Here is a 23,704-nt window from a genome sequence, read left to right as displayed (position 1 = left end):
TGTACACAGTGCAGGTCCACTTGATGTCATCCCTGGGAAAGGCTGTGTACTGAACATCTGAAGCAGACACACATAGACACATGCAGTCTGATTAATTCTTTTTAATATGTACACACTTTCAAAAGAAAGGTATGTCTGAGACTGATCACGTTGAACCAGATGTCTGACTGTTATCTGTGATGTCGCCTCAAACCGTCATTCTATAAAAAAGACCCAAGTTCACACATGGAGCTGTGAGGCTAAATGAAAAAGGGGAGAAATCCTGTGTGTAGAACCATCAACGTGTGCAGTGTGTTTGATGTCATTAGGTTCTGCGTTCCACTGGCTTCCAGCAGGAGTCCTGACTCACTGACACACCCCCCCCTGCAAAGTCTGACCCACAGCACTGCACCAGCAGAGGAACAGCAGGTCTCTGCTAACTTCAGACAGATAGGCGGGAAGATGAAAGCACCAGGTTCAGTTACCGTTATGTTGGACCCGTTTGCATTTTACTAGCTTCTCAATGAGACCTGGACACAGTACAGCACCAAACACATGCTGTAGACAAAACCCCAATAGCGCCTTAAACCCCTAAGATCATGCTGATAAGGAGAAACGAGGGATTTAACTTTGTAACTTGCACTTCTTACTCCAGCCAGGGCCCGAGGCAGTGGAAGCGTATCAGGTGAGGCTGCATCCGCGTGTCTAACACCACAGAGATATCGGCTGATCTAAGGACTAACCTCGACCTGCAGGGGAGGAGACAACGAAAATCCAAACATTACGTACAAAAATCTTGCAAAGAAACAGTCCATCAACATCCTTTCATTCATTACTCTCCCTCCTTGGGGATTTTCTTAAAAGTCTTCTTTATAAAAGAAAGATTGTAATATATACACATATTTGTACATATATTTACACAGCATGGGGAAAAAATGGAATGTGTCTCATATCACATTGAATTTCTTCAGGCAGACTTTGGGACAGCCTCCTTGGTCCTTCCAGTTCCTGCACTCTAATAGTCAGTTTCAGTCGCCCCTCTTTCGATCTGGGTCACTGCCGTCGGGAAGGACGTGCTGTTCCCTCCCCCTCCATCCTGGGCCACCAGCCACTGGCTCCCATCACAGTCTGGGCCAATGAGCCTTCTGGACGACCAAACCCTGCAGGGCCCAGCCTCTACTGCCACACAGCCCTGCTCATTTACACAGTTCAGCCAGAGTCAGAGTCACTCGTGTCAGATGAGGATGAGGAGGATGAGGATGAAGAAGAGTCAGAGCTTGAACTGCTGGCACTGAGACGTGACACCATGGTGTGGGGGTCCACTGCACTGGGCTTCTCTGCTGGGAGGTAAAGTTAACACAGGTTAGGCGTGTCCAGTGAACAGTGCAGACGCATTTCACACTGAATATGTAGTTTACATTGACCCAACTCAGTGAATCTGTTTTCACCAGACCCACAATGATTCTGATAGTGCTCTTCTCAACTATCTTTCAGCCAAGAGAAATCTGATACTTCCACACAACAAAACATCCTCAGATAGGGAACGGTGGCTGCTGTCTGCCGGCCCAAGCCACAGCCTGCTGATACACAAACACTGAGCCTTTGCTAAATCACTCTGGAGGCATCTGCTCAGCTCCCAAAGTGCCTTGTTCTCTCATGCTGCACTAATGCTCTCTCAGCACCACAGCTACAGAGTTTAATGGTGGTCAGAGAGCTCATCTCTGCCTTCCACTCCTGCTCTGGTCCAGCACATGTCAGGACCTCACCCTTGGTCTTCTGGGGCTTCTTGGTGGAGTTGAGCTGCCCGCTGACGTCCTGCAGCCTTCTCTCCAGCTCCTTCTTCTTCTCCAAAGCCAGCTCCTCCCGTGACTTCCCACTTCCTGACTTTTTTATCACTGAACCACAAAGACAGGTTTTCAGATTCACTTTTCCCATTGGCAGATCAATATAGCATTTAGTCACATGACAAACTACAGCTCTGCAGAAATAAGGATTACAGCTCATAGATCTACACAGAACTTCCATATGGTTAGAGGCATAAACACTATAAAGGATTTTACTGCATCTACTGTAAATTTGTTGGACTTTCCAATTAGCCAGAATGTGGCAGATCTGTAGGACCAGGAAACCTGCACCCTGCTCCTCACCGTAGGGCTTGCGGGGCTTCTTACGCAAACAGGTGACGACGTAGCGCTCCAGCTCGCGCAGGGTGGAGGGCTTCAGGGTCTCGAAGTCGATCTCTATCTCCTCGGGGTTGGAGTCGCGCAGCGAGGGCTCGCGGGACTGGATGATGTGAACCACGCGGCCCAGCTTCTCGCCCGGCAGCTTGTTGATGTCCAGACTCAGCTGCCGCTTCTCGTCGTAGCTCATTGGCCGGCCCTCTTCCTCCTCCTCTGAGTCGTAGTGGGGCAGCAGAGAGGGCGGAGCCACAGGGACGGGGATGTGGGGGGCTGCCGATGCGGGCTTGGACTTCTTTGAGGGTCTTCAAAAAGATAAGGTTTTATGACAACACTGCCACTGTGGGTTCTGATCACCAATAATGAAGTCAGCCAATGGGGAAGAGGTTAGACTCTTAGCAACGTGTCACCAGGACTACAGTTCGCTGTGATTATCAATCATTTTTTTAATATAGCTTACTGTCCATTTCATTATTTCCTAATGCTACTTATTATTGTTAAATTACTATTAACTGATATTCTGCAGCAGGCATGCAGGAAAGCAGCTCATTACAGTTGTTTGCATGACAATTATATAAGAATGTATGACAATTAACGAAGTAGATGTTGAAGAACATGATCAGACTAAATTAAAGCATACAGCAGAGTTTACAATGTCCAACCTCCTTATGGAGGGGATCTACTTAAGAACACCCAAATAAAGACTAATGGAGAGTCATGATACCTTACGAGTCACTACACCTTACGAGTCACTACACCTTATACAAAACTACTGCCGGTTTTGAATGACTTCCCAAAAATGTAGTTAGGGCTGCTGAGATTAGTGGATGTTCTACTATTCAGCTCCTCAAAATGTGGATGTAAGTAATGGCCGTCTAGTGCTGAAAAGCCGGCGTACAGCCCTGCAATGACGGTTTGTTGTCAAAATAAAATAAACTTAAAATGGAGGAAAATTAATTATTTTGATTAATCACTCAATCGATAAAATAGTAGGCAAATTAATCAATAGAAGTCATTAGTGGCCCTAAATACAGTAGACAAATGTAAAGGCTGAGCATCAGGTGAATGGATAAAACGCTTGCAAAGGTGGGGTAAAGGACGTCCTCCTATCTACCGGAGTCCTCATGTGTCCTCCAGAAGTCACAGAGTTCAGAGGCATCGAGACCAGAGCATGAGGCAGCCAATGAGGGAGCAGAAACTCACTTGTTCCTGCTGCTCTTTTTGCTACCCCCCTTCTTGCCCAGGGTGGAGGTCGGGGCGGCCCTGCTGGCCTTTATCTTAGGGATCTTGGCGGGCTTCTCCCCGTACTTCTCCGGTTTCCGCTTCTTCTTCCTCTCCTTCTTCTCCCTCTTCTTCTTGGGCTTGGAGATGGGACCCTGCGAGAGGGCGGCGAGCTGCTCATGCACCGCCCTCAGCTGTCAGGGAGGATCACAGGAAAGAGAAAACATGTGCAGCGTGAATGCAGGGAAGAGGGCCCAGGCGAGATGAAGTCATCAGTTACGGAAGAGAACAGAAAGTGTTACAACATGAAAAAACAAGTCTGTGGTATGCTAAAGGTAAAGTCCAAGCAGACATTAGTGTCTAAACAGATTAATAACTTAGCAGGACTGTAAACTGCACTCTAAATAGCTATTATTGTTAAAGGACAAAAAGCTCTTCATGTCACGTACCTGTGGAGGCAGCAGTACAGACGTGTATGTTTGTGTGTGTGTGTGTTATATATATAGTACACTGCGCGGACCAAACGTCCCCACAATGTGATAAAAACATGTTATTTTGATTTTTTCAGGAAACTTAATTTTATAAAAATCTGACTGCAATTAAGAAATGACACAAGTCTTGTATTTTGTTTGTTTATTTAACCTTAAGTTTAGGGCTGGGTGGGGGTTAAGCATATCATTGTTGGGATTAGAGTTTCTCCCACAGAAATGAATGGATGGTTCCCACAAAGACATAAACGTGAGTGTGTGTGTGTGTGTGTGTGTGTGTGTCTGCACACATGCGGAAGGAGGCCGTCAGTCTACCTGCGTACACACCTGGTCCTGCAGCTCGGCTAGCCGCTGCGCCCTCTCCTCCTCGCTGTCCGAGCTGGGGCTGCTCTCGCTCTCGCTGCTGAGCTCGCTCTCCGAAGAGGAGGATGACGAGGAGGAGGATGAAGAGGAGGAGGAAGACGAGGAAGAGGACGACGAGCGCTCTCCCAACAGACCAACTCCTCCCCCCATGGACAGAGGGGCGGCCTCCTCCACCGGTTCATCCGGCATCTTGGCGAAGCGGAACTCGAACACGTCCTGTAGTGGGAACAGACGGCTGGTGAGTGTAAAAGGCTACGGAGAGACACATGGTTGTGGGGTCTGAAACATACAAATGGAGAACAAGCAGCAGCAAATCTGAAGTATTCCATATCCTATCCATATATCTCTCATAGGCAAGATGAGCCTGGATCCCATCCCATAAAGCTGGGGACAGCCTGGGGGGGGGGGGGGGGGGGGGGGGTTCCAGTCCATCACGGTATACACACACATTCACACACACAGACACACAAACACGTTTGGATTCACATCTTTGTGGGGACTCTCCATTCATTTCTATGGGATAAACCCCAGGCCCACGACAATGACAAGGTTAACCCCTAACCCATCCCTGACCTTAAAAATAAGGAACCAAACAAGATTCAGTACTTCTGGCATTTAGTTTTTTGATAGCAGTCACAGATTATTATACAATTACGTTTCCCCTTGTGTGCACTGAAAAAATGGTCCCCACAATTTGAGGTGCACAGATCCGATATTCAGATTGGCACTGGCACCGATCCATATCTATTAGACGGACCGGATATCGCCCAAATGTGACTGATCCACATCCAATACTAGCTTATCTAGTTTTCGACAGTCTGTAAAAAAAAAAAATTAGGTCCTATTTCGTGTTAAACTGATTTGTACGATTGCATCTTGTGTTTTTGCAGCATTCAAGCTGAACACTAACGCTGCCACTCAGTGGCACGCACGCGCACACGCACGCCACACATGCATACACACAAGGAGTCATTTAGGGACATCAGGGCAGCTAACTACATGTTTAGATAGCAGAAGGAAACTCGGAGCACCCAGTGGAAACCCATACAAGTGCAGGTAGAACAGGCAGGGGAACGTCAACAACTAGGGCTGCCACTACAACAAAAAAAAATAAATTCTATCGATTATTTTCATTACCATTTCATTCAAGTTCATTTTATTTTGACATCAAATCATATGCATTGCAGGGCTTTAAATAATAGGTGCCAGGTTTTCAGCACTTTATAGATGTTTAATTACGCCCCCAATTTGATAAGCAGATCAGTAGAACCCCGAATATTATTAAGTAGAGGCATATTACGATGTCCAGAAGTTAGTTTATAAATTCGGCGTGTCCTTATGTTCATTAAATTCGGTTAGTGGAGCAACACCACACACTATTGTTGTGGTGAATCATGGAAGCAATAAGCACTGAAGTGGGGGTGAAGAAAGGGGCAGATCAGCAGCCACAACCTCCTTTAAAAGAGGGGACATGGTGGCTAAATGACGTTGGTGTTACGGCGGTACTTTCCGCAAAGTCAAATACTTTTTTGTGATTATAATTTTTTATGGTGGACTTGTGTATTCTGGTGGTTCCATCATCCGGTACCGACCACATGATGCAGACAGTCACAGCTCACACTCAGAAACACCCTTGGGAGGATCTTCATCTTAAAACCAGCCAGATATCTACTCCACAGCATCACACCATGAATCCCCCGGGCTCTGGCGTGCTGGGAGCGCTGGGAGCTCGTACCTGCAGCTTGCGGGCCATGGACACCACGTCATGGTCGGGGGGGTTGTACTTGTAGCAGTTGGAGTACATGAGCCTGACGTCAGCCGCGAACTGCTGGGCGTCCCGGTACTCCCGGCAGTCCATCTTCCTCTGGGGGAGGGAGAGGGCAACACCATCAGCAAGGGAAGCCGGACAGACAAGAACGGCCCGGGTACAGCACGCCCCGTTCCTCCGAGGGCCCCGCCCACCTTGATGGTGCTGAGGTCCATGGGGTGCTTGATGATGTCGTGGTAGTCGTGCAGGCCCAGGGCCGAGGCGTCCACGGGCTTGTAGAAGGGCCAGGCGTAGGCGGCGTGCTTCTTGGACAGCAGCTCCTTCAACACGCCGCTGCAGTAGCGCAGCTGCTGGCTCAGCTTCCCGCGCCGCGACGGCTGGTGCTGCAGCGAATCCGGCAGGTCCTTCCGCGGCGGCTTGATGGGCCGCCCCCCCTCCCGTCGACGCGCCGGGGTCTTGCCCGACACCGCCGCCGGCTGCAGGTGGACTGTGCCGCTCTTGGGGTCCGTTCCCACGGCAGCCAGGCCCATGCCCTTGCCCATGCCGCCCACTCGGACCCCTGGGGTGAGGGCGATGGTGGTGGGGGTGGTGGTATCAGCTTTACGCTTCACTCCCTTCTTCTGTGGGGGGGACGGGGGGAGAGAAGTCGTTCAGATCACTGAAGCCCTGCTTCTTATGGTGAAACCATTAACATGAGGGAGACTCCACTGGCTCCACTGGTCAGAGCAGTGAAAAAGCAAACATCTGTTACCAGTAAGTGCAGGTAAACTTAAAGACTTATTTAAAGTTTACATTTACTTATGAGTCTTTTTTGTCACACAGCTACAACAAATGAATACCCATGACCCGGATCACATCTACCCTTTCAGTGGGGGGGGGGGGTTGCCCCCTCTTGGTACATTTCACCAACCAGGGGACTTTCTCTGGGCCCCCTTGTGTTGATTGGGCCCTAAACAGCTGCCTAGTTTCCCTGAGCCCAGATCCAGCTCTGCCATGATGGATTAGTAGCGAGTGACACCAGCCCGTCAGCTTACCTTGGCAGTGGGCTGCGTTGGAGGGTGTCCGAGCAAAGCAGGGGTGCTGAGGGGAGTGGGGGGCAGACTCTTGGCCAGCAGGGTCTGCGGGGGGGTGGACAGGAGCGAGTCGGGGGTGTCGGGGGTAGGGGGTGAGTACTGGGTCAGAGAGGACACCGCGGGCACCTGATGGACTGTCGTCATGCCCCCTAGGACTGAGAGAGAGAAAGGGACCCAGTGACACACCCAGAATCCAAGAGGGAACTTAAAACTGCCCTCCTGTCTTAAAAGAGGGGTAAAGATATGAAGACTGGCATCGAGTAACAGAAAACATTCATCTCTCAATCCCATTGTGGTTACTTGGTTTTTCTTTTTTTTTCCTTCACGAAACATATTCCATAGTTGGGTGACATTGAACCAGCATAACCATGCAAAAAAAAAAACTGTGGATTACACACACAACACACACCAAGCACCACCTGCCACTCGTAAGTACAGACGGACACACAGCCTCCACACAAACTCGGGGACAAAGCTGGCTTGTCCCCCAGACTCACCGGACGCCTTGCGACCTTTACCGGCCTTCCCAGGCTTGCCTGGTCTACTCCGCGGCATCGGGGGGGGCAGCTCTATCTCCTCCTGGGGCATCTGGGCCACTTTCTGCAGGAAGACCTTTTCCAAGGACTGTGCCATTAGCACTATGTCGTCCGTGGGCTGTGAAAAGGAGCAGGAAGAGTCAGTTCGGGCAACCAGATGATAACATCCGAAATGGACAATAACAGACGAGTGCCTTAGTCAGGTTAGTAGGCTTAAGGTATCATACCAAAATATAACATACTTCTTCACATGTAGATTGTAGTTGTGTGTAATGGACACAGAACTGTTCATACTTCTGCGGTCAAGCCCGTACAATGCACACATGCTCTAAAAGAATTTAAAATACATTATGAACATTTTGTACTACTAAATGAAAATGGACAAATTTTAATTAATATAATACAGGATACCCGCAGGTACCAATAACCATAGGTGCTCCCTTACATAAGAGTGTAGTATTGGCATATAACCTACACACATCATCTTGCACATTTTTTAAATCATCTCTAGATTACTTATACAGGTATATCTCTTAACGTCCGAGTTACATTCTGTCTAATAGGATGTTGGGGGGGGGGGAGAGAGACTACTATCTGCTTCTCACATTCACCGTTCACGTGAAAACACAACTGCATTGCATACATCTTTCACTGCATCGTGCAGAAGTCCATAGATGACATTCATCACTGTCACTTTCCGTCTTATTTTGCAATTAGACACACAAACATGTCAAGAAAAAGAGGAAAGTAATTTCCACTAAAGATGCAATGGCTAATGCTAACAAATATAGGCAGTTTCTTTACTTGCACTCCCACCGAAAATCTACAGGGCGACTTTACTTATTTTGGGAAAATACTTCACTCACAAACCAAATACCTGGAAACAAAACCCGTATTTTGTATCTACCATGAATAATTGTGCCAATATTTTACATCTTTAAAATATATCACAAGCCCCTTTGCTCAGTATCTTTTAAAATTCATTGCGTGAATGTATGTTCAACAAAGTGTATTAAAAAAACAATTTGCACATGTGCAGAAAGTATCCAAAAGAGAGAGACGCTCAACGGGTGAGGACTAATGCAGTGGGTGGCTGTGTGGACACAAAATCTGGGCGCTGCAAGCGTCCAATCGCAGAGAACTGCATTTATGTCAAATGCGTCATAAGCGTGAGCGGATGTGCGCATGCGGAGAAGCATAAATAGGCCTTCAAACTACATGCAAAGCACGGGAACGGAGACATTTATGATGTGGCTTTCAGGTAGGCCTTCTGGCCTACATTTCCGACGCAGGTAAGAAAACCAACACTGCTATTATTTCTAACTCCTCATAGACATCTAACAGAATCTTTAATGCTTGTGGTAAATTTATTTTTACTTGCTTTAGATCAGTAATTGTCAAAGTACGGTATGTTTTCCACGGAGTCTAAAAATCAATTGTCAGTGACGCTAATGCCAATCACCAGCCCTCCCTCCCTGGTCAGCAACTTTCGTGTTTTTCTTTTAAATACTTACATTATTTTTAGTTAAGTGGTGGATGACCAGAGAGCATCATTTCTCCTTGTATTTTTAAATCACACACCTTATTGTAGATGTAGCAGTTGGTAAACATGGTGTTAAAGTCCTGTATACATTCGCTGGCGCTGCGGTAGTAGTTGTTCTCCAGCCGCTTCCTGATGCTTCCCATGTCCATTGGCTGCTTGATGATCTTGTGATAATCCTGCAAGCAAGCAGGGAGGCAGAAAAGATTCCCATCCATTCCTGAAACGTATGGCGCCACAGAGAAGCGGCAGCCGGCTTCCCACCATCCAGCTCTCCATTCTCTGCTTTCGCCGAAACCCGCGAGACAGTGTCACGGAACGAGGTTCGGGCGATTCAGAAACAATTCAAAATTAACACCTGTAGTAATGATGTATGAAGCTGAAATGTGGCCAAAAAGTCCAAAAACGTGCGACGAGGCTTAGCCAGGAAGAAATCTAACACACCGAGGTGACCAAAGCAAACTTAACTAATTAATGTAGCTTGCTGGCTTGCTTTGAAATAGTCCTGATGTTTATTTTGCCGACAATAGACTGCAGTGGAATCCCACCCAGGGTGGGCCATGGATGGGTCCCAGTACTGATTTACTACCGGATTTACAGGGACCCTGACATGGGATCATGGAGGCAGGACGGACGGAAGCCGGCTAGCGCTTCAGCCCAGCATTTCCAGATTATGAACCCATATTTCATTAAGTAAGCTACACTTACAGCTTTTTAAAAATAAGTCGGGGAGACCAATTCTCTGCAAGTCGTCAGCGGACGGCGGCTTTCACTCACCGGCAGGCTGAGCCGCACGGCGTCCACCGGCTCGTGAAAAGGCCAAGCAAAGTGATGCCTCCACAAGACCTTCACCATGGCCTTCTGCAGGAACTGGAGCTGGTTGGTCTGCCGCCCCGGACGAGCGGGGTCCTTCACAGGGGGGCGGGGGGGGCGTCGGCATGGAGGGCGGGGCGTGGGGCAGCGTCGGGCTCTCGAAACCCTCGAAGAGCAGTGACGGCTTGCGGATGCGCTTGCCGGGGCCACAGGCAGCTTGCTCCATCCCGCTGATGCCCGGCAAACCCAGAGCCCCACCCAGAGAGCAGCTGCCATCTGACACCAGCCTGAGAGAGACGGGACAGACAGTGGGTATGGGGCAGCTGTTTAGTGGGGGGAAATGACATCATTTGTATAACTACAGTTTCTAGCCATTATCCTGATAAAACATAGGAAGAGAAAATTATCCACAGTGAGTCGTCAAAATAAAAACAAGTGTAGACTTCAGACTTCATGTTCACTGAACACAACCGCAGCGATAATAAATGTTCCCTAGGCCAGTATAACTCGCCTCACAGATACAGGCTAATATTCTGTGTACATATAGGGCTTTAACCATCCTGGAATCATAGGTGAGGGGGGGGAGTGCAAAGCAAACAGAGAATCTGAAGCCTTAAACAGTCTAACACTAATTGGCCAGTAGACTGAGGCAGCAGGGACATGCAGTGGATATGAATATTCAGAATACTGTCGATTTAAGTCAGCTGGAGGGTCTTAACCAAGTCCCTGGGTAACATATGCAATACTGTAGATGGGTAAAAAATGTAAGATATCCTGAACCAGTGTCAACTCAGGAAATAAAATGCAAGCTTGCATTTCTTACAGTGTCGGAGTCAGAATAGAAATTGATGGAAAAAGACTGATGCGAATATAAAACTTTCAACATGTAATTGGACAAAATGACTACAAACCCAAACCAGGCAGACTCGTGCAACAGATCCACACAGACGTCACAGAATGGACAACAAGAAGGCTGTGTAAAAGCAGTAGCTTATTGTGCTTTCAGGTGATTTCTTATAGATGCTGCAATATCCAAACAGAACTGTCTCAGGAAGGGAAAGGTGTGGGAGAATCCATCTTCATCCCACAGATTTCAGCAAACAGCCCACTGACACCAGAGTAAATCAAGGTCCGCCCCAAAGTTCGCCTCTGTCCTCATGTATAACAGAGCCAGCACCATCCTAACCTGGGGTCCATGGTCAGTTAAAGGACCGGGGCAATACATGAGCACTCACTGTTAATCAAGAGCAACTACCGTCAGCACACAATTCACTCTCCGTTTGCTGCATCGTGATGAACGATTGAACGTGCTGTACCCCTCTGAACTGCTTGGGTGCAATGTAAGCACTATGGGTTCATACAAACCAAAACTGCTACCGGCTAGACTGGCCACAACACAACTAACCAGAGAGTAAGTTAGAGGAAAATTTCACTTTTCAAATCATTCTTTAGTTTTGCACTCGGTAATCACCAAGCATCCTAAGCACACCATATACAAATACCCTTTAACGCCTCTCCCCTATTCAAAACATATGTACACAATTACATACAACAAATCAACTTAGCTGTTAAGGTTATTCCTAAAAATACAAAATGACCTACAAACAAGTACAAAGTAGTTCTCTTTTAAATAAATGCACAAGCTGAAATACAGATCTCAGGTAAGTAAAATAACCTAGACAGGACGAATGGCATGAAACTATATTACCCTGATGTTTAGAACTACCCCATTAAACAATTGTCTTGTTCATCATCCAGCTAACTGGAGTCAGATATGCATCTGATATACAAACGTAAAGTTAGATTTCAGAAGTACCACCAAAAGATCTTTTCTTGATGCTAGGTTGGGATGCAGGTTTGTGTGCCTTACCTTAAAGTGTTTGTAGAGGTAATGGATTTTGATAAATATTGCTGCCAAATGGTACAGCATGATTAAACGTTTAGGTCAAAGCACTACAAAGGGCTTCAACATTCAGGTTTAATTATGCGCTGCACTTTTTCTTTGACACCCAAAATACAATCCCTTTCAATAAAAGCTTTCAGTAACAGAACACGCAGACATCTTTAATGACATTTTTATTGTTGTGTGTGAAACGTAACATACAGGCTACAAAATGCATAAAAAAATCCATAAAATTAGACGTAGCTGAAAGTTCACATAACTGTACATAACATTCACATACAGTGTGTGCAGTTTCTGTTGACTGCAGCCACTACTTTGAGGGACTACAATTATATAATTTAGAGTCAGTCATTTAAGTCTGATTGAAAAACATTCACTGTAACATCAAAACAAAAACGCTTATGACTCTCCAACCTTCACAAGACCAGCGAAGTGCTTAACTGCATAGGAGATTTAAAATTACATGTATATTAAATTTAAGCAACTAACGGGAATAATGCAGCACAAAGTCTTATCTTGGGGCCTGAACTGCAGGCTTCGCAAGTAATGGTCACTGTACACAAGCAAATTAGCTCCTTCCTACTCACAGATTACCAGCAAACACCCCATCTACACTAGGGCGGCCCCCATGTAAAGAAATTTTTCCACAGAGCTTTCTCGACCACTGAAAACATAAAGCCTTGTAATAAACACCTGAAATACTGCCTTACATGACCGACTAGGACGCCTTGCCAGTAAGTCCGCCTCGCTTAGCCGGGCCGCTGAGTCCGATTACGCAAACAAACGTGATCACAAAGTACAACACGGGCAATAAGCCGCGGGTTACATGCCGCTCGCTCGCCGGCCGCCTCGCCTCCCCACCCAGCCCGGTTTTTCAGTACATTTTGTACCAAAAGAAAGCACTGAACAAAAATCTAACGTCCGGTCCATTTGCGTAATTCTGGACCGCGACGAAAGCCTCCTCCAGATCCTACCACCAAAACACCCTATTCGGATAGATTATAGCCAATTCAGACTACGTATACACGCAGAGATCTGACGCAGAAAGCGCTGCAAAGCATTCCGTCTACCCTACATTTTAACAACATTTTATAGCATTCATTACTGAAACCAAATAAACACCTGTCACCAAACCAGTTCGGCCCAACAGCTATACTGACCGGCACACGTAACCAACACGGGGAACTTGCCACACCAAGTTCTCCATTTCTGGTGAGCCTGTCAAATCGGAGGATCGGAACAGCATCTCCATCTTCGTTACACGCTCACGGCGACCGCTACCCCGGCAAATAACTACTGTAGTTAGGAGGAAAATGGCGGCGACGCTGACGCTTGCGAGAGGGTGCACAACCAATTCAAAACAGTCCTGCAAACGCAGCCTTCTGCAGTCAAACACTGAAAATCAAAGACGACACTGAACAGAAATTCAAGCTGCCATTGTAGCGAGAATGATTCTTCGTCCAAAATAAAGGTGTATATAAAAGTCAATAAAGCCTGTCAATTATTTCACCGTGCTTGAGACACTGTCAGCAAGTATCTAGTTACCAACCAAAATCCAAGGTGAAATTATACTCCATAGTCGGAAATATCCATGAAGAGCGAAAGATTACTTCGATAGGTCCGAATTATACCTGTCAAAGGACGGGTTTAATGCCGTCTCCATCAGGATGGATCCGGATTCTGATTAAAATCCGATCTCTTTCGGTTGCCTCTCTCTCCCTCTTTCCGATTTCTTCCTTCCTGGACTCCTCCTGAATATTAGCGAAATGGCGCCGCTGCGTCACCGCCCAAAAGCTTATATACCTAACTATTCCACTATTGCATGGTTTCCTCCACGTGTCACGGATCCCAGAAATGCGATTCGTCAAACTCCTCGTCGATCAAGGAAGCCACACCCAAACTTTAACAAGCACCACCCACATCGACTCTTGGCAATGCAATTCGCCCCTCGGTTGTCCATCAAACAAAAGAGCCATTGTCAACTAAACCCGTCGACCTCACGAATAGCGCTCCACCGTCACGAGCGCCCCCCAGGGCTCCCGCCCCAGAAGAGGAGTTGCGTCATTGTGTTAAAAAAAAAAAAAAAAATCGAGCGCGGGCAAACAGGCCAAGTAGAAAGCGAGCGAAAGGACGCTGAATTGTCCGAGAACGAGCACATTTTACTGTATAACGAATGGTCTTTTAAGACGAGTCGCCATATTTGATTCTAACAATGCGTATATACTGGCGAATATAACTTTCAAAAATCGATGCTGTATTCCCCAAGCACACTTCTTTAGCCTTCGCTGTATTAAACAAAATACTATTTTTTCTATAACCAACTCAGAAGCTTGGATGGTTAGTAGATGTATTTACCCCTAGATACAACGTAAAATGCGCTTACACAAAACAGCGTCCTCAGATCACTTTAGTAGCTACACTACATTAACCAGCTCCAGCAAGCAACGACAGCACAACCCGACATCCACATAACAACCTAAAGTATGATCTTTTATCTGAAAAACAAGTATACCAAACAACAAGATTAACAAAACGGTCGCTAACGTAAACGCGTTTCCAGTAAATACCAAACATTGAGACGGTTTGAGGCCTTGCGTCAATGTCTCGCCAATCTAAGCACCAAATACCACAGGTCGCCTTTCAAATATATGAAATACACAATTAAAGCAACTAAATTTACAATTAAACTAGCTGCGACATGCAGCCCATCCCCCACTACAGACGAGTGTCGTCTATCAATGCATACCAGAAACTTGATAACTCTTCCAAACGCCTTCAAATATTCATAGTTATTTCCCTTTAAAAGTAATTAAAAGATATTTTTAACTTAAGTATTTAAATGCGAGAAACTGTTCCATGTTTTACATTTGCTAACAAATTCTTTTGCTGACTCCAAACCTGGAAATCAGTCTGCAAATACAAATTACTCTTAATTGTCCTTTTTCGAAATCCCCACTTTTGGTTTCTCGAGATCTTCAATCACTTTTGCCCAAAGCATTTCCCCTAAACATGTCCGCCAGGTCCTTCCTTCTGCGAGTCAAGGGGAGGAGGGGTGGGGGGTGCGGCGTCACGTGACAGGAGCGCGGGTAAACCTAAGGCTGATCCTTAGATAATATGCGGAGCCTTTTTCTACAGTTTATATTCAGCTGACCCCAAATTACATTCGAAATTTATTAGTTAGCCCATTTAAATTATAACAGCCAAATGCTGATGTTGCAAACCCCTGGGTTATTACCCGCACTGTAATTGGATGAAATGTTATCACATGACTTTTGCAAGAACAAACCACATACTTCGTCGTGTGATGGCGATAGGGAATAGCTGATCATATGTTTTTACTGTGGATGTGTTAACTTACAGTTAACTATGATGCGGGTACATTTTGAGATAGATGAGATCTGTGACTATAGTGTATTTCGTTCACCTGGTTCTCTGTCCTAATGCTACGGGCATGTATTGCCACTTGCCAGATTATAATTTTTTCCTGTCTCGGACTTAGATTAACAAAATAGTTACAGGGAAGATATTGAAGCAAGTTTGTTTAAGACACTTCTGATACCAACAAAGATAATAACTGTCTGATCTAGCAATTAAGTGAGAGGAAATCTTGGTTTGAATGTTGTGTCGGCTTAAATTAGCTCTTGTTGTGCTTTATTAGACTTATTAATGAACAACATAAAGAATTTATATTATAATAACTCTCCAAAAAGGGTGTGTGTGTGTCGGGGGGGGGGGGGGGGCAATACACTTTTGAGGGGTGGAACGTATCTCATTATTAAAAAATCTGACAACAATCAGAGCAATTAGGAAGCTGAAGATTATTATGTTATTATGTGTTTGTTTTGTTGTTTGGTGGGTCCACAGAGTAAATGCCAACCCTGCGATATCTCCTTAACACAAATCAGCTTCTGTGACATAGTCAGTAGGTGGCATGATGGTTACGGCATGACCTTCTTACCTTAAGCATCTCCCTTAATCGGTACTGTGGTAAATGATCAAAATAGGGATAAACGCTATAGGTCATTTCTTTCTAATATTGTAGCAAGACTACGGGTAAACAGGACATTTCTTGCACTCATTTTCTCAGCAGTGGTGTGGCACTCTGGTCCCGAATCGCATATGATTCTAGTCACTTGTTGAAGAAATCCATGGCCACCAAGATAGAAGTAGCAGGCCTTTGTTTTAGGGTGATGTGCCAATTCTGCCTTCTACTCTGGTTATCTCCCAACCACAAACTACCTCTGCACCCAGGACAGCACATGCCGTTTCTCTGCCTTTGCTATCATTGTAGTTGGTTGGGAGTGGACTGATAATCATCCAGTATGTTGCCCACAGGTTTATGGAACAGATTAGATTTGTTTAAGCCTGATGGGTTGCATCTGAACTGGAGGGGGACCAGTGAGTTGGGGACACGTATGTGTAGAGTAACCAAGAAGTGTGTAAACTAGGGACTGGGGGGGGGGGGAGGCATGGAGAATAAATGTGGGGGGCGGCAGAAAGAAGCACTGTAAAAGGGCTGTTCTCCACTGTCCATATTTAAATTCAAGGAGCATTAGAAATAAAATACAAGACCTGGAGCCTTTAATTTAATCTGACCCCTATGACGTCATCGGAATAACACTAACATGGCTGAGTGATAGTGAAGGGGACGAATATAATTCGGAAGGTTACATGCTTTTAGTGACAGGCAGGACAGAAAGGGTGGTGGAGTCACTATGTATGTAAAAGCATATCTGCAGGCAAGGAAACTCCCTGATACAAGTGAAGCTACAGAAGCATTATGGGTAAAACTCCAGTGGTTTAATTGTGGGTATTTGTTATAGGGCACCCAATGTAGATGCAGAGGGGAGCAGAACTTAAGGTAATGATTTCAGGGGCAAGAGTAATAAAAATTATGTGGGTGTTATGGGTGACTTTAATTTACCAGGTATACAGTGGGACATCATTATAGGCTCTACACCAATTTAACTTGGTATAGTAGAAAGGGTACAAGACTGCTTTTTTCACCCAGTTTGTGAAATCTCCCACCAGAGGAGAAGCCATTCTCGACCTTGTGTTTTCAAATAATCAAGACAGGATTGGTAATCTTGAGATTCTTGATCCACTTGGCAGTAGTGATTATTACATGGTTAAATCTGAGGTAAATTTTCACGTAAGTAAACTATAGTCAGGAATAAAAATATATGCTGTTAGAAAGGCAAACTGTAATGGGATGACACGGAAACCAGAGACGGTAAACTGGATGGAGATAAATACCAGAAATGTAGAAGAGGTGTGGGAATTTTATAAAAGCACTTACTGAAAGCTCAAGGGGAGTTCATAACAGTTTATTGCAAAAACACACCTGGGAGAAAACAGCCTTGGTGGTTTTCAAATGAAATTAAGAGGAAAGTCAAGAGGAAAAGTGCTCTGTACTATGGAAAGAAGCAAAGGATGTTGGGATAAAGCAGGAATATTTAAACCTACAGGCTGAGTTGAAAAATATTATTAGATGTGCTAAGAGAAATGTAGAAAGGAAAGGTGTATTGCAGACTGAAGTCAATGTTAAAAGTTTTTCCCAATATTTCAGTGCCAAAAGGGCTCTCAAAGCTGAAGTCACCAATCTGCAACATCGTGTGGGTCTGATGACTGAGAACGATGAGGACATTGTTAATGAGTATTAAATGATTACTTCACCCGGGTATTTACTTAAGAAAATATAAGCAACACACCCGATATTACTTTGGATTCGTCTCCACCTTTGACCAATAGATGTATAACTGAAGCTGTTGTGTTACAAGGTCTAGCTAAACTCAAAATTACCTGCAGTTTTAAAGGAGAGGAGGGGCATTATCTGTGGACCTTTAACTTGTCTATTTCAAACATTTCTCTCTCCAGGTGTGGTACCCTCAGCCTGGAAGCAAATATAAGGCCCCTTTTCAAAAAGGGAGACTGAAGTGATCCCTTGAACTTCAGACCAATTAGCTTAACTTGTATAACTAGAAAATTGATAGAGGCAATAACCCAGGGAAAAATGATTGAATACCTAGACACTAATAACATTCTGAGGGACAGCCAACATGGCTGTAGGAGGGGTAGATCCTGTCTAACTAATCTACTTGAGTATTTTCAGGAGGCCACAAGGGAAATTGATTTAAATAAGGCCTACAATATAATTTATTTATTACAATATTATATTTAGCTTTCCAGGAGGCCTTCAATATAGTCCCACACAAGCTCCTACTTAAGCTCAGAGCAGCAGGTATATTAGAAACTATAGCAGTTTGGATCAAAACCTGATTAACTGACAGTAGTTATTAGAGACACAATGGACCTGTATCAGTAGTGGAGTACCACAGGGTTCCATTTTTGGACCATTATTCCTAATTTACATAAATGATATTGACACTAACATATATGGAAAACTGGCTACATCTGCAGACGACTCCAAGTTAGGAGATGCAGCAGATTCTGAGTTAGCAACAGAAATGTTAGAGTAGGATTTTGATCTAACTAAAGACTGGGGTGATAAATGGTAGATGAAATTTCATGTAGATAAATGTAAAGTAATTGTTGCAGAAAGCAGAGATATACAGTTTTATGGGTTCAACTGAAATTAAGGAAGCTGATTACGGGAAAGATCTGGGTGTGTATATTGACACTTGCATGTCTCACTTTTGCCAGAGTGGAGAAGCAGTTAAAAAGGCAAACAGGATGCTGGGCTGCACCTCCAGCTGTGTTTGGTTTAAATCAAGGGAGCTAATGCAAAGATGTCATACTTCACCTTGAATACTGTGTCCAGGTTTGGTCACCTTATCACAAAAAGGACATTGCTGCTTTAGAATCGTTCCAGCACAGGGCTATAAGAATGATTCCTGGCCTTAGGGAGATGTCTTATGAGCAGAGATTGATATAGCTGAATTTGTTTAGCTTTTGAGCAAAGGAGACTAAAGAGTGACATGATCCAGGTTTATAAGATTTAACAGGCTGTTCATCCAAATTGTTACTTCATAGTAAGTTCTAATTCAAGAACCCATGGCCACAGTGGGAAATTAGCGGGGGAACACTTTAGTTTGGATCCGAGAAAGGACTACTTTTCACAGCATGTAAATATAGTATGGAATAGTCTGCCCGAAGGGGTAGTGCAAGCGAAAGCCCTAGACACCTTCAAATCTGAACTTGACAATATCCTGCCAACTTTAAATTATTAGTTTCAATTCCCTCCAAATAAGCTTGATGGGCTGAATGGCCTCTGCTTGTTTGTGACTTTCTTATGTTCCAATGTTCTTCACAAGAGCCGCAACATTATAAAGGGCATTGTCATTATGGGCCGGCAGGAAAGAGGCTTTCTGGGTAACGGCAATGAGGAGATGATAGTCTTTTCTGAACTGCCAGTTGGAGTTCTTGCACACGGGGACTGTTCACAGCTGGCGAGCCAGAAGTGCTGCACTGCGCCGACTCGCCCACAGAGTGACAGAATGCTTCCACCAGACCTCAGCAGCTCAGCTCACCATCAGCCATCACCAGTGGAGTTGGGAATGTCAGCATTATCGTGTGATTTCAGTGTCATCGCGGTGATTAACATAAACACAACACTGACATAAAGACAAAAACGGACAGAACACACTATGAAGAATCACCAAAAGATAAAGGAACCGTGAAGAAAAACTAAACAATACAGCTCATTATGCACACCACCATAATATTAACAATAGTAGTAAGTTTTGGATCTCATAGTATAGCTACATTTTTATAATACAACTTTAATAGATTATAACTAAGTATACCATTTACCCAACTGAACTTATAGTGTGTAATAGAAAATCAGTCGGATAATGTATGCATTATCTATAATATATTTTATAAAGCTCATATTTTAAAATTGGGGTGGCATGGTGGTGCAGTGGTTAGCATTGTTGCTTCACACCTCTGGGACCCGGGTTCGAGTCTCCGCCTGGGTCACATGTGTGTGGAGTTTGCATGTTCTCCCCATGTCGTCGTGGGGTTTTCTCCAGGTACTTCGGTTTCCCCCCACAGTCCAAAAACATGCTGAGGCTAATTGGAGTCACTAAATTGCCCGTAGGTGTGAGAGTGAATGATATGTGAGTGTGCCCTGCGATGCGCTGGGCCCCCATCCTGGGTTCTTCCCTGCCTCGTGCCCATTGCTTCCAGGATAGGCTCCGGACCCCCGCGACCCAGTAGGATAAGCGGTTTGGAAAATGGATGGATGGATGGATGGATGGATATTTTAAAATCAAGAATCACTTATGGTTACAAACGACACAAAGACTAGCAAATCACGAACACATTATTGGGTGATTGCAATACTTTACAGGGTCACTAGATGGCACCATGGATCGAGTCTGTACACTCAGCAACTTGGTGAATTTATTGCAGTCCTGCGGGCGTCTGAAATCGCATACTTGTTTATAACGTAGTAGGCGAAATATAGTATGCGAGGTGTAGTATGTCTGAATTCTCCGTATGGTTTAGACAGTAGGCGAACGGTACCCGGTGACATTTTCCGAAATGTGAAAGTGATGAACGCTACACTCTCCCATAAGGACACACAAGCTGCAGCCTGCAACCAGTGAAGAAACGTTACTTGCTCAGAAATTTGTGTCAATATGGCGGAGGAAATGCAGTCTCTCTGCAGATGTAAGTAGAAAACAATACCGAATCACACAAGTTGCAAAAATATGCATATTTTCGCTAATAGTTTTAACAGTACATAAGTCAGCTGTTGATATTTTAATAAGAATCGGTAGATTGCGACTTCATTACGAGTCACCGAGTAACCTAGTAAAGGTTAGCTGTCCGCCAATTTGAGTTGAGGTTTTCAGCGTAGCTGAATTTACCTCAGGCTGTTAAAGCCGTTTATGGTAGACAGAGTAAGCCAAAATAGCATTTATAACCCTAAATGTGCACATATTTTGTTATGACGTGAAATTGACCTCAGACTAACGAAGAATGAGTTGGAGAAAGCATTCAGTCTATAACCAACATAGCAAACGTTCTATGTAGGGATGCGCAGCTGAATACTGAAATACCGATTCTTTCTATTGAAATGTTTTCTTTTTGAGAATCGATTCTAACCTTAAAATATATTTAAAATATATATTGTATATATTATACAGAGTAGGATATGAACTATTACCTGGCAGAGCCGTCAGGGGGGGTGGGGGGAGAGAAAAGATCTTAGGGCCCAGATCTAGGAAAACGGACCTATCGATCAGCTGACACATCCCCTGTCCACATCGAGGCAAAAATATTTAGCATCATCCCCTCCCCCAAATATCTGGCATTATGTGGCACTGGAAATCGGTGTCTGTGATACCAGCCTTGGATCGAATGGAAGTCAGTTATCAGTGAATATCAGTGTTATGGCCCATCCCTAACTGTATACTGTACAACTGAAATTCACCTCAATGTTACAGGGTCAGACAGCGACACCCTGAACCTGATCCGCTGGAGAGTGGCTAATGAACCCCTCTTCACCGGGAAGCGTAATTCATCCATCAAAGGCTTTGAGTAAGTAGATTTATTTCTGCCGGTGCTGTTAATTCGATATGAAATTAGTCGTTGACAGGATATGAAATTCCACAGGCAACTAGCAAACCTAAAGTTGGTGTCAGGATTTTAAAGACATACCTCTAGACATATCTTTGACATGTCAGTTAGCTTGTCAGGCTAACAGTTTATTGTCATCTCTTTGTGTCAGAGCTTTTGTGAGAGAGTACAATTTGGAGGGCAAAGTGGCAGCTGCCCGCGTTAAGAGGAAGTGGGAGAATCTCAAACAAAAGTATAAGGTAAGTAGGCGGAGGGTAAAATATTTCATATGTAAGAGATTTCTGGAAATAAGCTTTACAGTATGAAAATAAATCTCCTTCCATTGTGTTTGTGACATTTTTTAGGATCTTAGGAATCCATTCACAGGGGTCAGCCCAGAGGGTGGTGATGTAACAGCAGTGTCCTGGAAGTGGTTTGCTGAAATGGATGAGGCGCTCGGGGGTAGGCCCTCAGTCATGCCACCAACCCTGATTGCCTCTGATGCTTTACCATCACCGATGCTGCAGCACAAAAGAAGGAGGACATCAGATTTTGTCCTGCTCATTAAAGAAATAGAGGAGAGGGAGGAACACGGAGAACGAGATGCAGAGACTAGACAGGAAGAACATCTGCAGGAGGCTGAGGATAAGGAGGAGAGGTTGGAGCAAGAGAGGCTAGAGAGGGAAGAGAGACGAGAAGATGAGGCTAGAGAGAGAGAGGAGAAGAGGGACAGGGAGGCGAGAGAGAGAGAGGAGAGGAGGGATAAGGAGGCTAGAGAAAGAGAGGAGAGGAGAGACAGGGAAGCTAGAGAGAGAGAGGAGAGGAGAGACAGGGAGGCTAGAGAGAGGGAGGAGAGGAGAGACAGGGAGGCTAGAGAGAGGGAGGAGAGGAGAGACAGGGAGGCTAAAGAGAGAGAGGAACGCTTCCTCCGTCTTATGGAAATCATTGCAAAAAAAAGTGTAAAAAAGGAAATAAATGTTTAAATGCGTGAAAGTCCAAGTGTAGTTATTGTACTTGTAGGTAAAAGATGGGGAGGAAATTGAAAATATTTGATTATAGAGATTTATGTAAATGCCCCATGATTATATTTTTCTTAATCGAAACAAACAAAACATCCTGTGAACTGAGGACATAGACATACACAAAATGAGGCCTAACAGTATCTTTAAAAGTGTGTTCAAAATCACATACTTGTTTGCTACGAGGTAGGCAAGATATCCCATATGAAGTGAGCAGTATGTCCAAATCCTCAGTATGGATGAAATAATAGGTCAGTAGTACCTGGATTACATACTACATTCTGCAAAATTTCGAAGTGTGCAACTGATGGATGCTGTACACAAGGCCACTGGAGCTGCAACTGGAGTCTTGCCAATTCTGTACACATTTAAGTAGGAAACAATACCCATAAGTTGACTCGGATTTGTATTTTTTTTTTTTGTTTTTTGGTAGGTTTTAAGAGCTTTTAACTTTCAAAGGAGTCAAGCTACATTGGTAAACAGCCAGGTCAGGCAATATGCGAGATGGTGATCACTGTATCTCCAAGCTCATGCATGCATATGGTATGCGCTACTTTAATGGTTGTAGGCTTCTACCGAAATTCAGTACATACTATATAAGTAGAGTCTATACAATTTTGGACGCACTTTAACAATTGAACTGATATGTGTAGACTAGAAATGTTCAGTCATGCTCCTGAAGAGCCGGCACACTGTTGTGGACAGATTTTCCTGGAGGTCGTCCCACACAGTTGTGCTTGCATTGTCAAGTCCTGGATTATCATCTGGCTTGATGACATTGCCCTGGGTAATGCAGAGGTTTTGGAGCACTGTGCAGCAGGCAACCGCATCTGGAGCTACTGTCGTATTGATTATTGTATGGATCAAGAAATGATGTGCCAGAAGGTCTTCATCATGTGGCAGAACCTGCTATTCAAACATGCCTGTAGAGTGTTTTGCACAGGCTCAGGGTAGGGAGTTATAATTTGGATGGGCTCTGTGATGCAGGGATAACCATCATCCTGAGGGAGGTATAGATATCAAAGTGGGTATAGGCTCTCCAGGGAAACCAAGCTGTTCCACAGAACATTTGCATCATGCACAGACCCTAGCTATTGTACAAAAATATCCAAAAATTGAAGGTGACAAGAGTGTAAGAGGTTGCTATTAAAATAACAAGGGGCATTTGTGAAACTACCGCTATAAACACTGGGGATCCCCCCAGATGTACAAATTCTGCTGCAACCGCTTCCAGTTTATCATCGGCAGTGAGCCATACCACCCTGCTGAGGATCTCTAATATTGCCCCGCTAATCC

At 44.7% G+C, this 23,704-nt stretch overlaps 2 protein-coding genes across 12 annotated transcripts in view; one reads left to right on the top strand and one right to left on the bottom strand.

The window, feature by feature from the left end:
• The window catches only part of brd2b (bromodomain containing 2b), a 70,859-nt gene extending 55,957 nt beyond the window's left edge, over nt 1-14,902 (bottom strand). For 4 of the 11 annotated variants that reach the window (XR_007399954.1, XR_007399955.1, XM_049026969.1 and 1 more), the window contains exons 1-11: nt 13,493-14,902; nt 9,923-10,245; nt 9,187-9,324; nt 7,567-7,723; nt 7,031-7,224; nt 6,191-6,616; nt 5,964-6,092; nt 4,181-4,444; nt 3,360-3,571; nt 2,127-2,461; nt 1,746-1,874 (exon numbers count right to left, since the gene is read on the bottom strand). Coding sequence is in view for 9 of the 11 variants with exons in the window: in XM_049026969.1 (XP_048882926.1) it covers nt 1,746-1,874; nt 2,127-2,461; nt 3,360-3,571; nt 4,181-4,444; nt 5,964-6,092; nt 6,191-6,616; nt 7,031-7,224; nt 7,567-7,723; nt 9,187-9,324; nt 9,923-10,234 (2,296 nt within the window). In the remaining 2 variants the exon portion in view is untranslated. Of the gene's footprint in view, nt 1-829; nt 1,320-1,745; nt 1,875-2,126; nt 2,462-3,359; nt 3,572-4,180; nt 4,445-5,963; nt 6,093-6,190; nt 6,617-7,030; nt 7,225-7,566; nt 7,724-9,186; nt 9,325-9,922; nt 10,246-13,492 lie in introns of those variants that run through there. The other 7 variants (XM_049026976.1, XM_049026972.1, XM_049026973.1 and 4 more) reach the window with 7 other exon arrangements.
• A 5,307-nt stretch (nt 14,903-20,209) lies between these two features.
• Nucleotides 20,210-22,464, top strand: LOC125749591 (uncharacterized). Its single transcript, XM_049027016.1, has 4 exons — nt 20,210-20,498; nt 21,278-21,371; nt 21,562-21,649; nt 21,755-22,464. Exons 1-4 carry the CDS (start codon nt 20,468-20,470, stop codon nt 22,370-22,372), a joined length of 831 nt encoding a protein of 276 aa, XP_048882973.1. The 5' UTR covers nt 20,210-20,467; the 3' UTR covers nt 22,373-22,464.
• Nucleotides 22,465-23,704: the final 1,240 nt, after the last annotated feature.

This window comes from Brienomyrus brachyistius, chromosome 9 (assembly GCF_023856365.1).
Source record: "Brienomyrus brachyistius isolate T26 chromosome 9, BBRACH_0.4, whole genome shotgun sequence".
NCBI classification, from domain to species: Eukaryota; Metazoa; Chordata; class Actinopteri; order Osteoglossiformes; family Mormyridae; genus Brienomyrus; species Brienomyrus brachyistius.
Note: the sequence above shows the minus strand (reverse complement) of the source record. Positions and strands in the feature narration are given on the sequence as shown.

Bases quoted from the DNA above. Each gene is read 5' to 3' on its own strand.
- LOC125749591 (XM_049027016.1), top strand. From the start codon at position 20,468: ATGGCGGAGGAAATGCAGTCTCTCTGCAGAT. The intron at 20,499-21,277 runs GTAAGTAGAAAA...TCAATGTTACAG, and splicing joins AATGCAGTCTCTCTGCAGAT to GGTCAGACAGCGACACCCTG. The intron at 21,650-21,754 runs GTAAGTAGGCGG...GACATTTTTTAG, and splicing joins ATCTCAAACAAAAGTATAAG to GATCTTAGGAATCCATTCAC.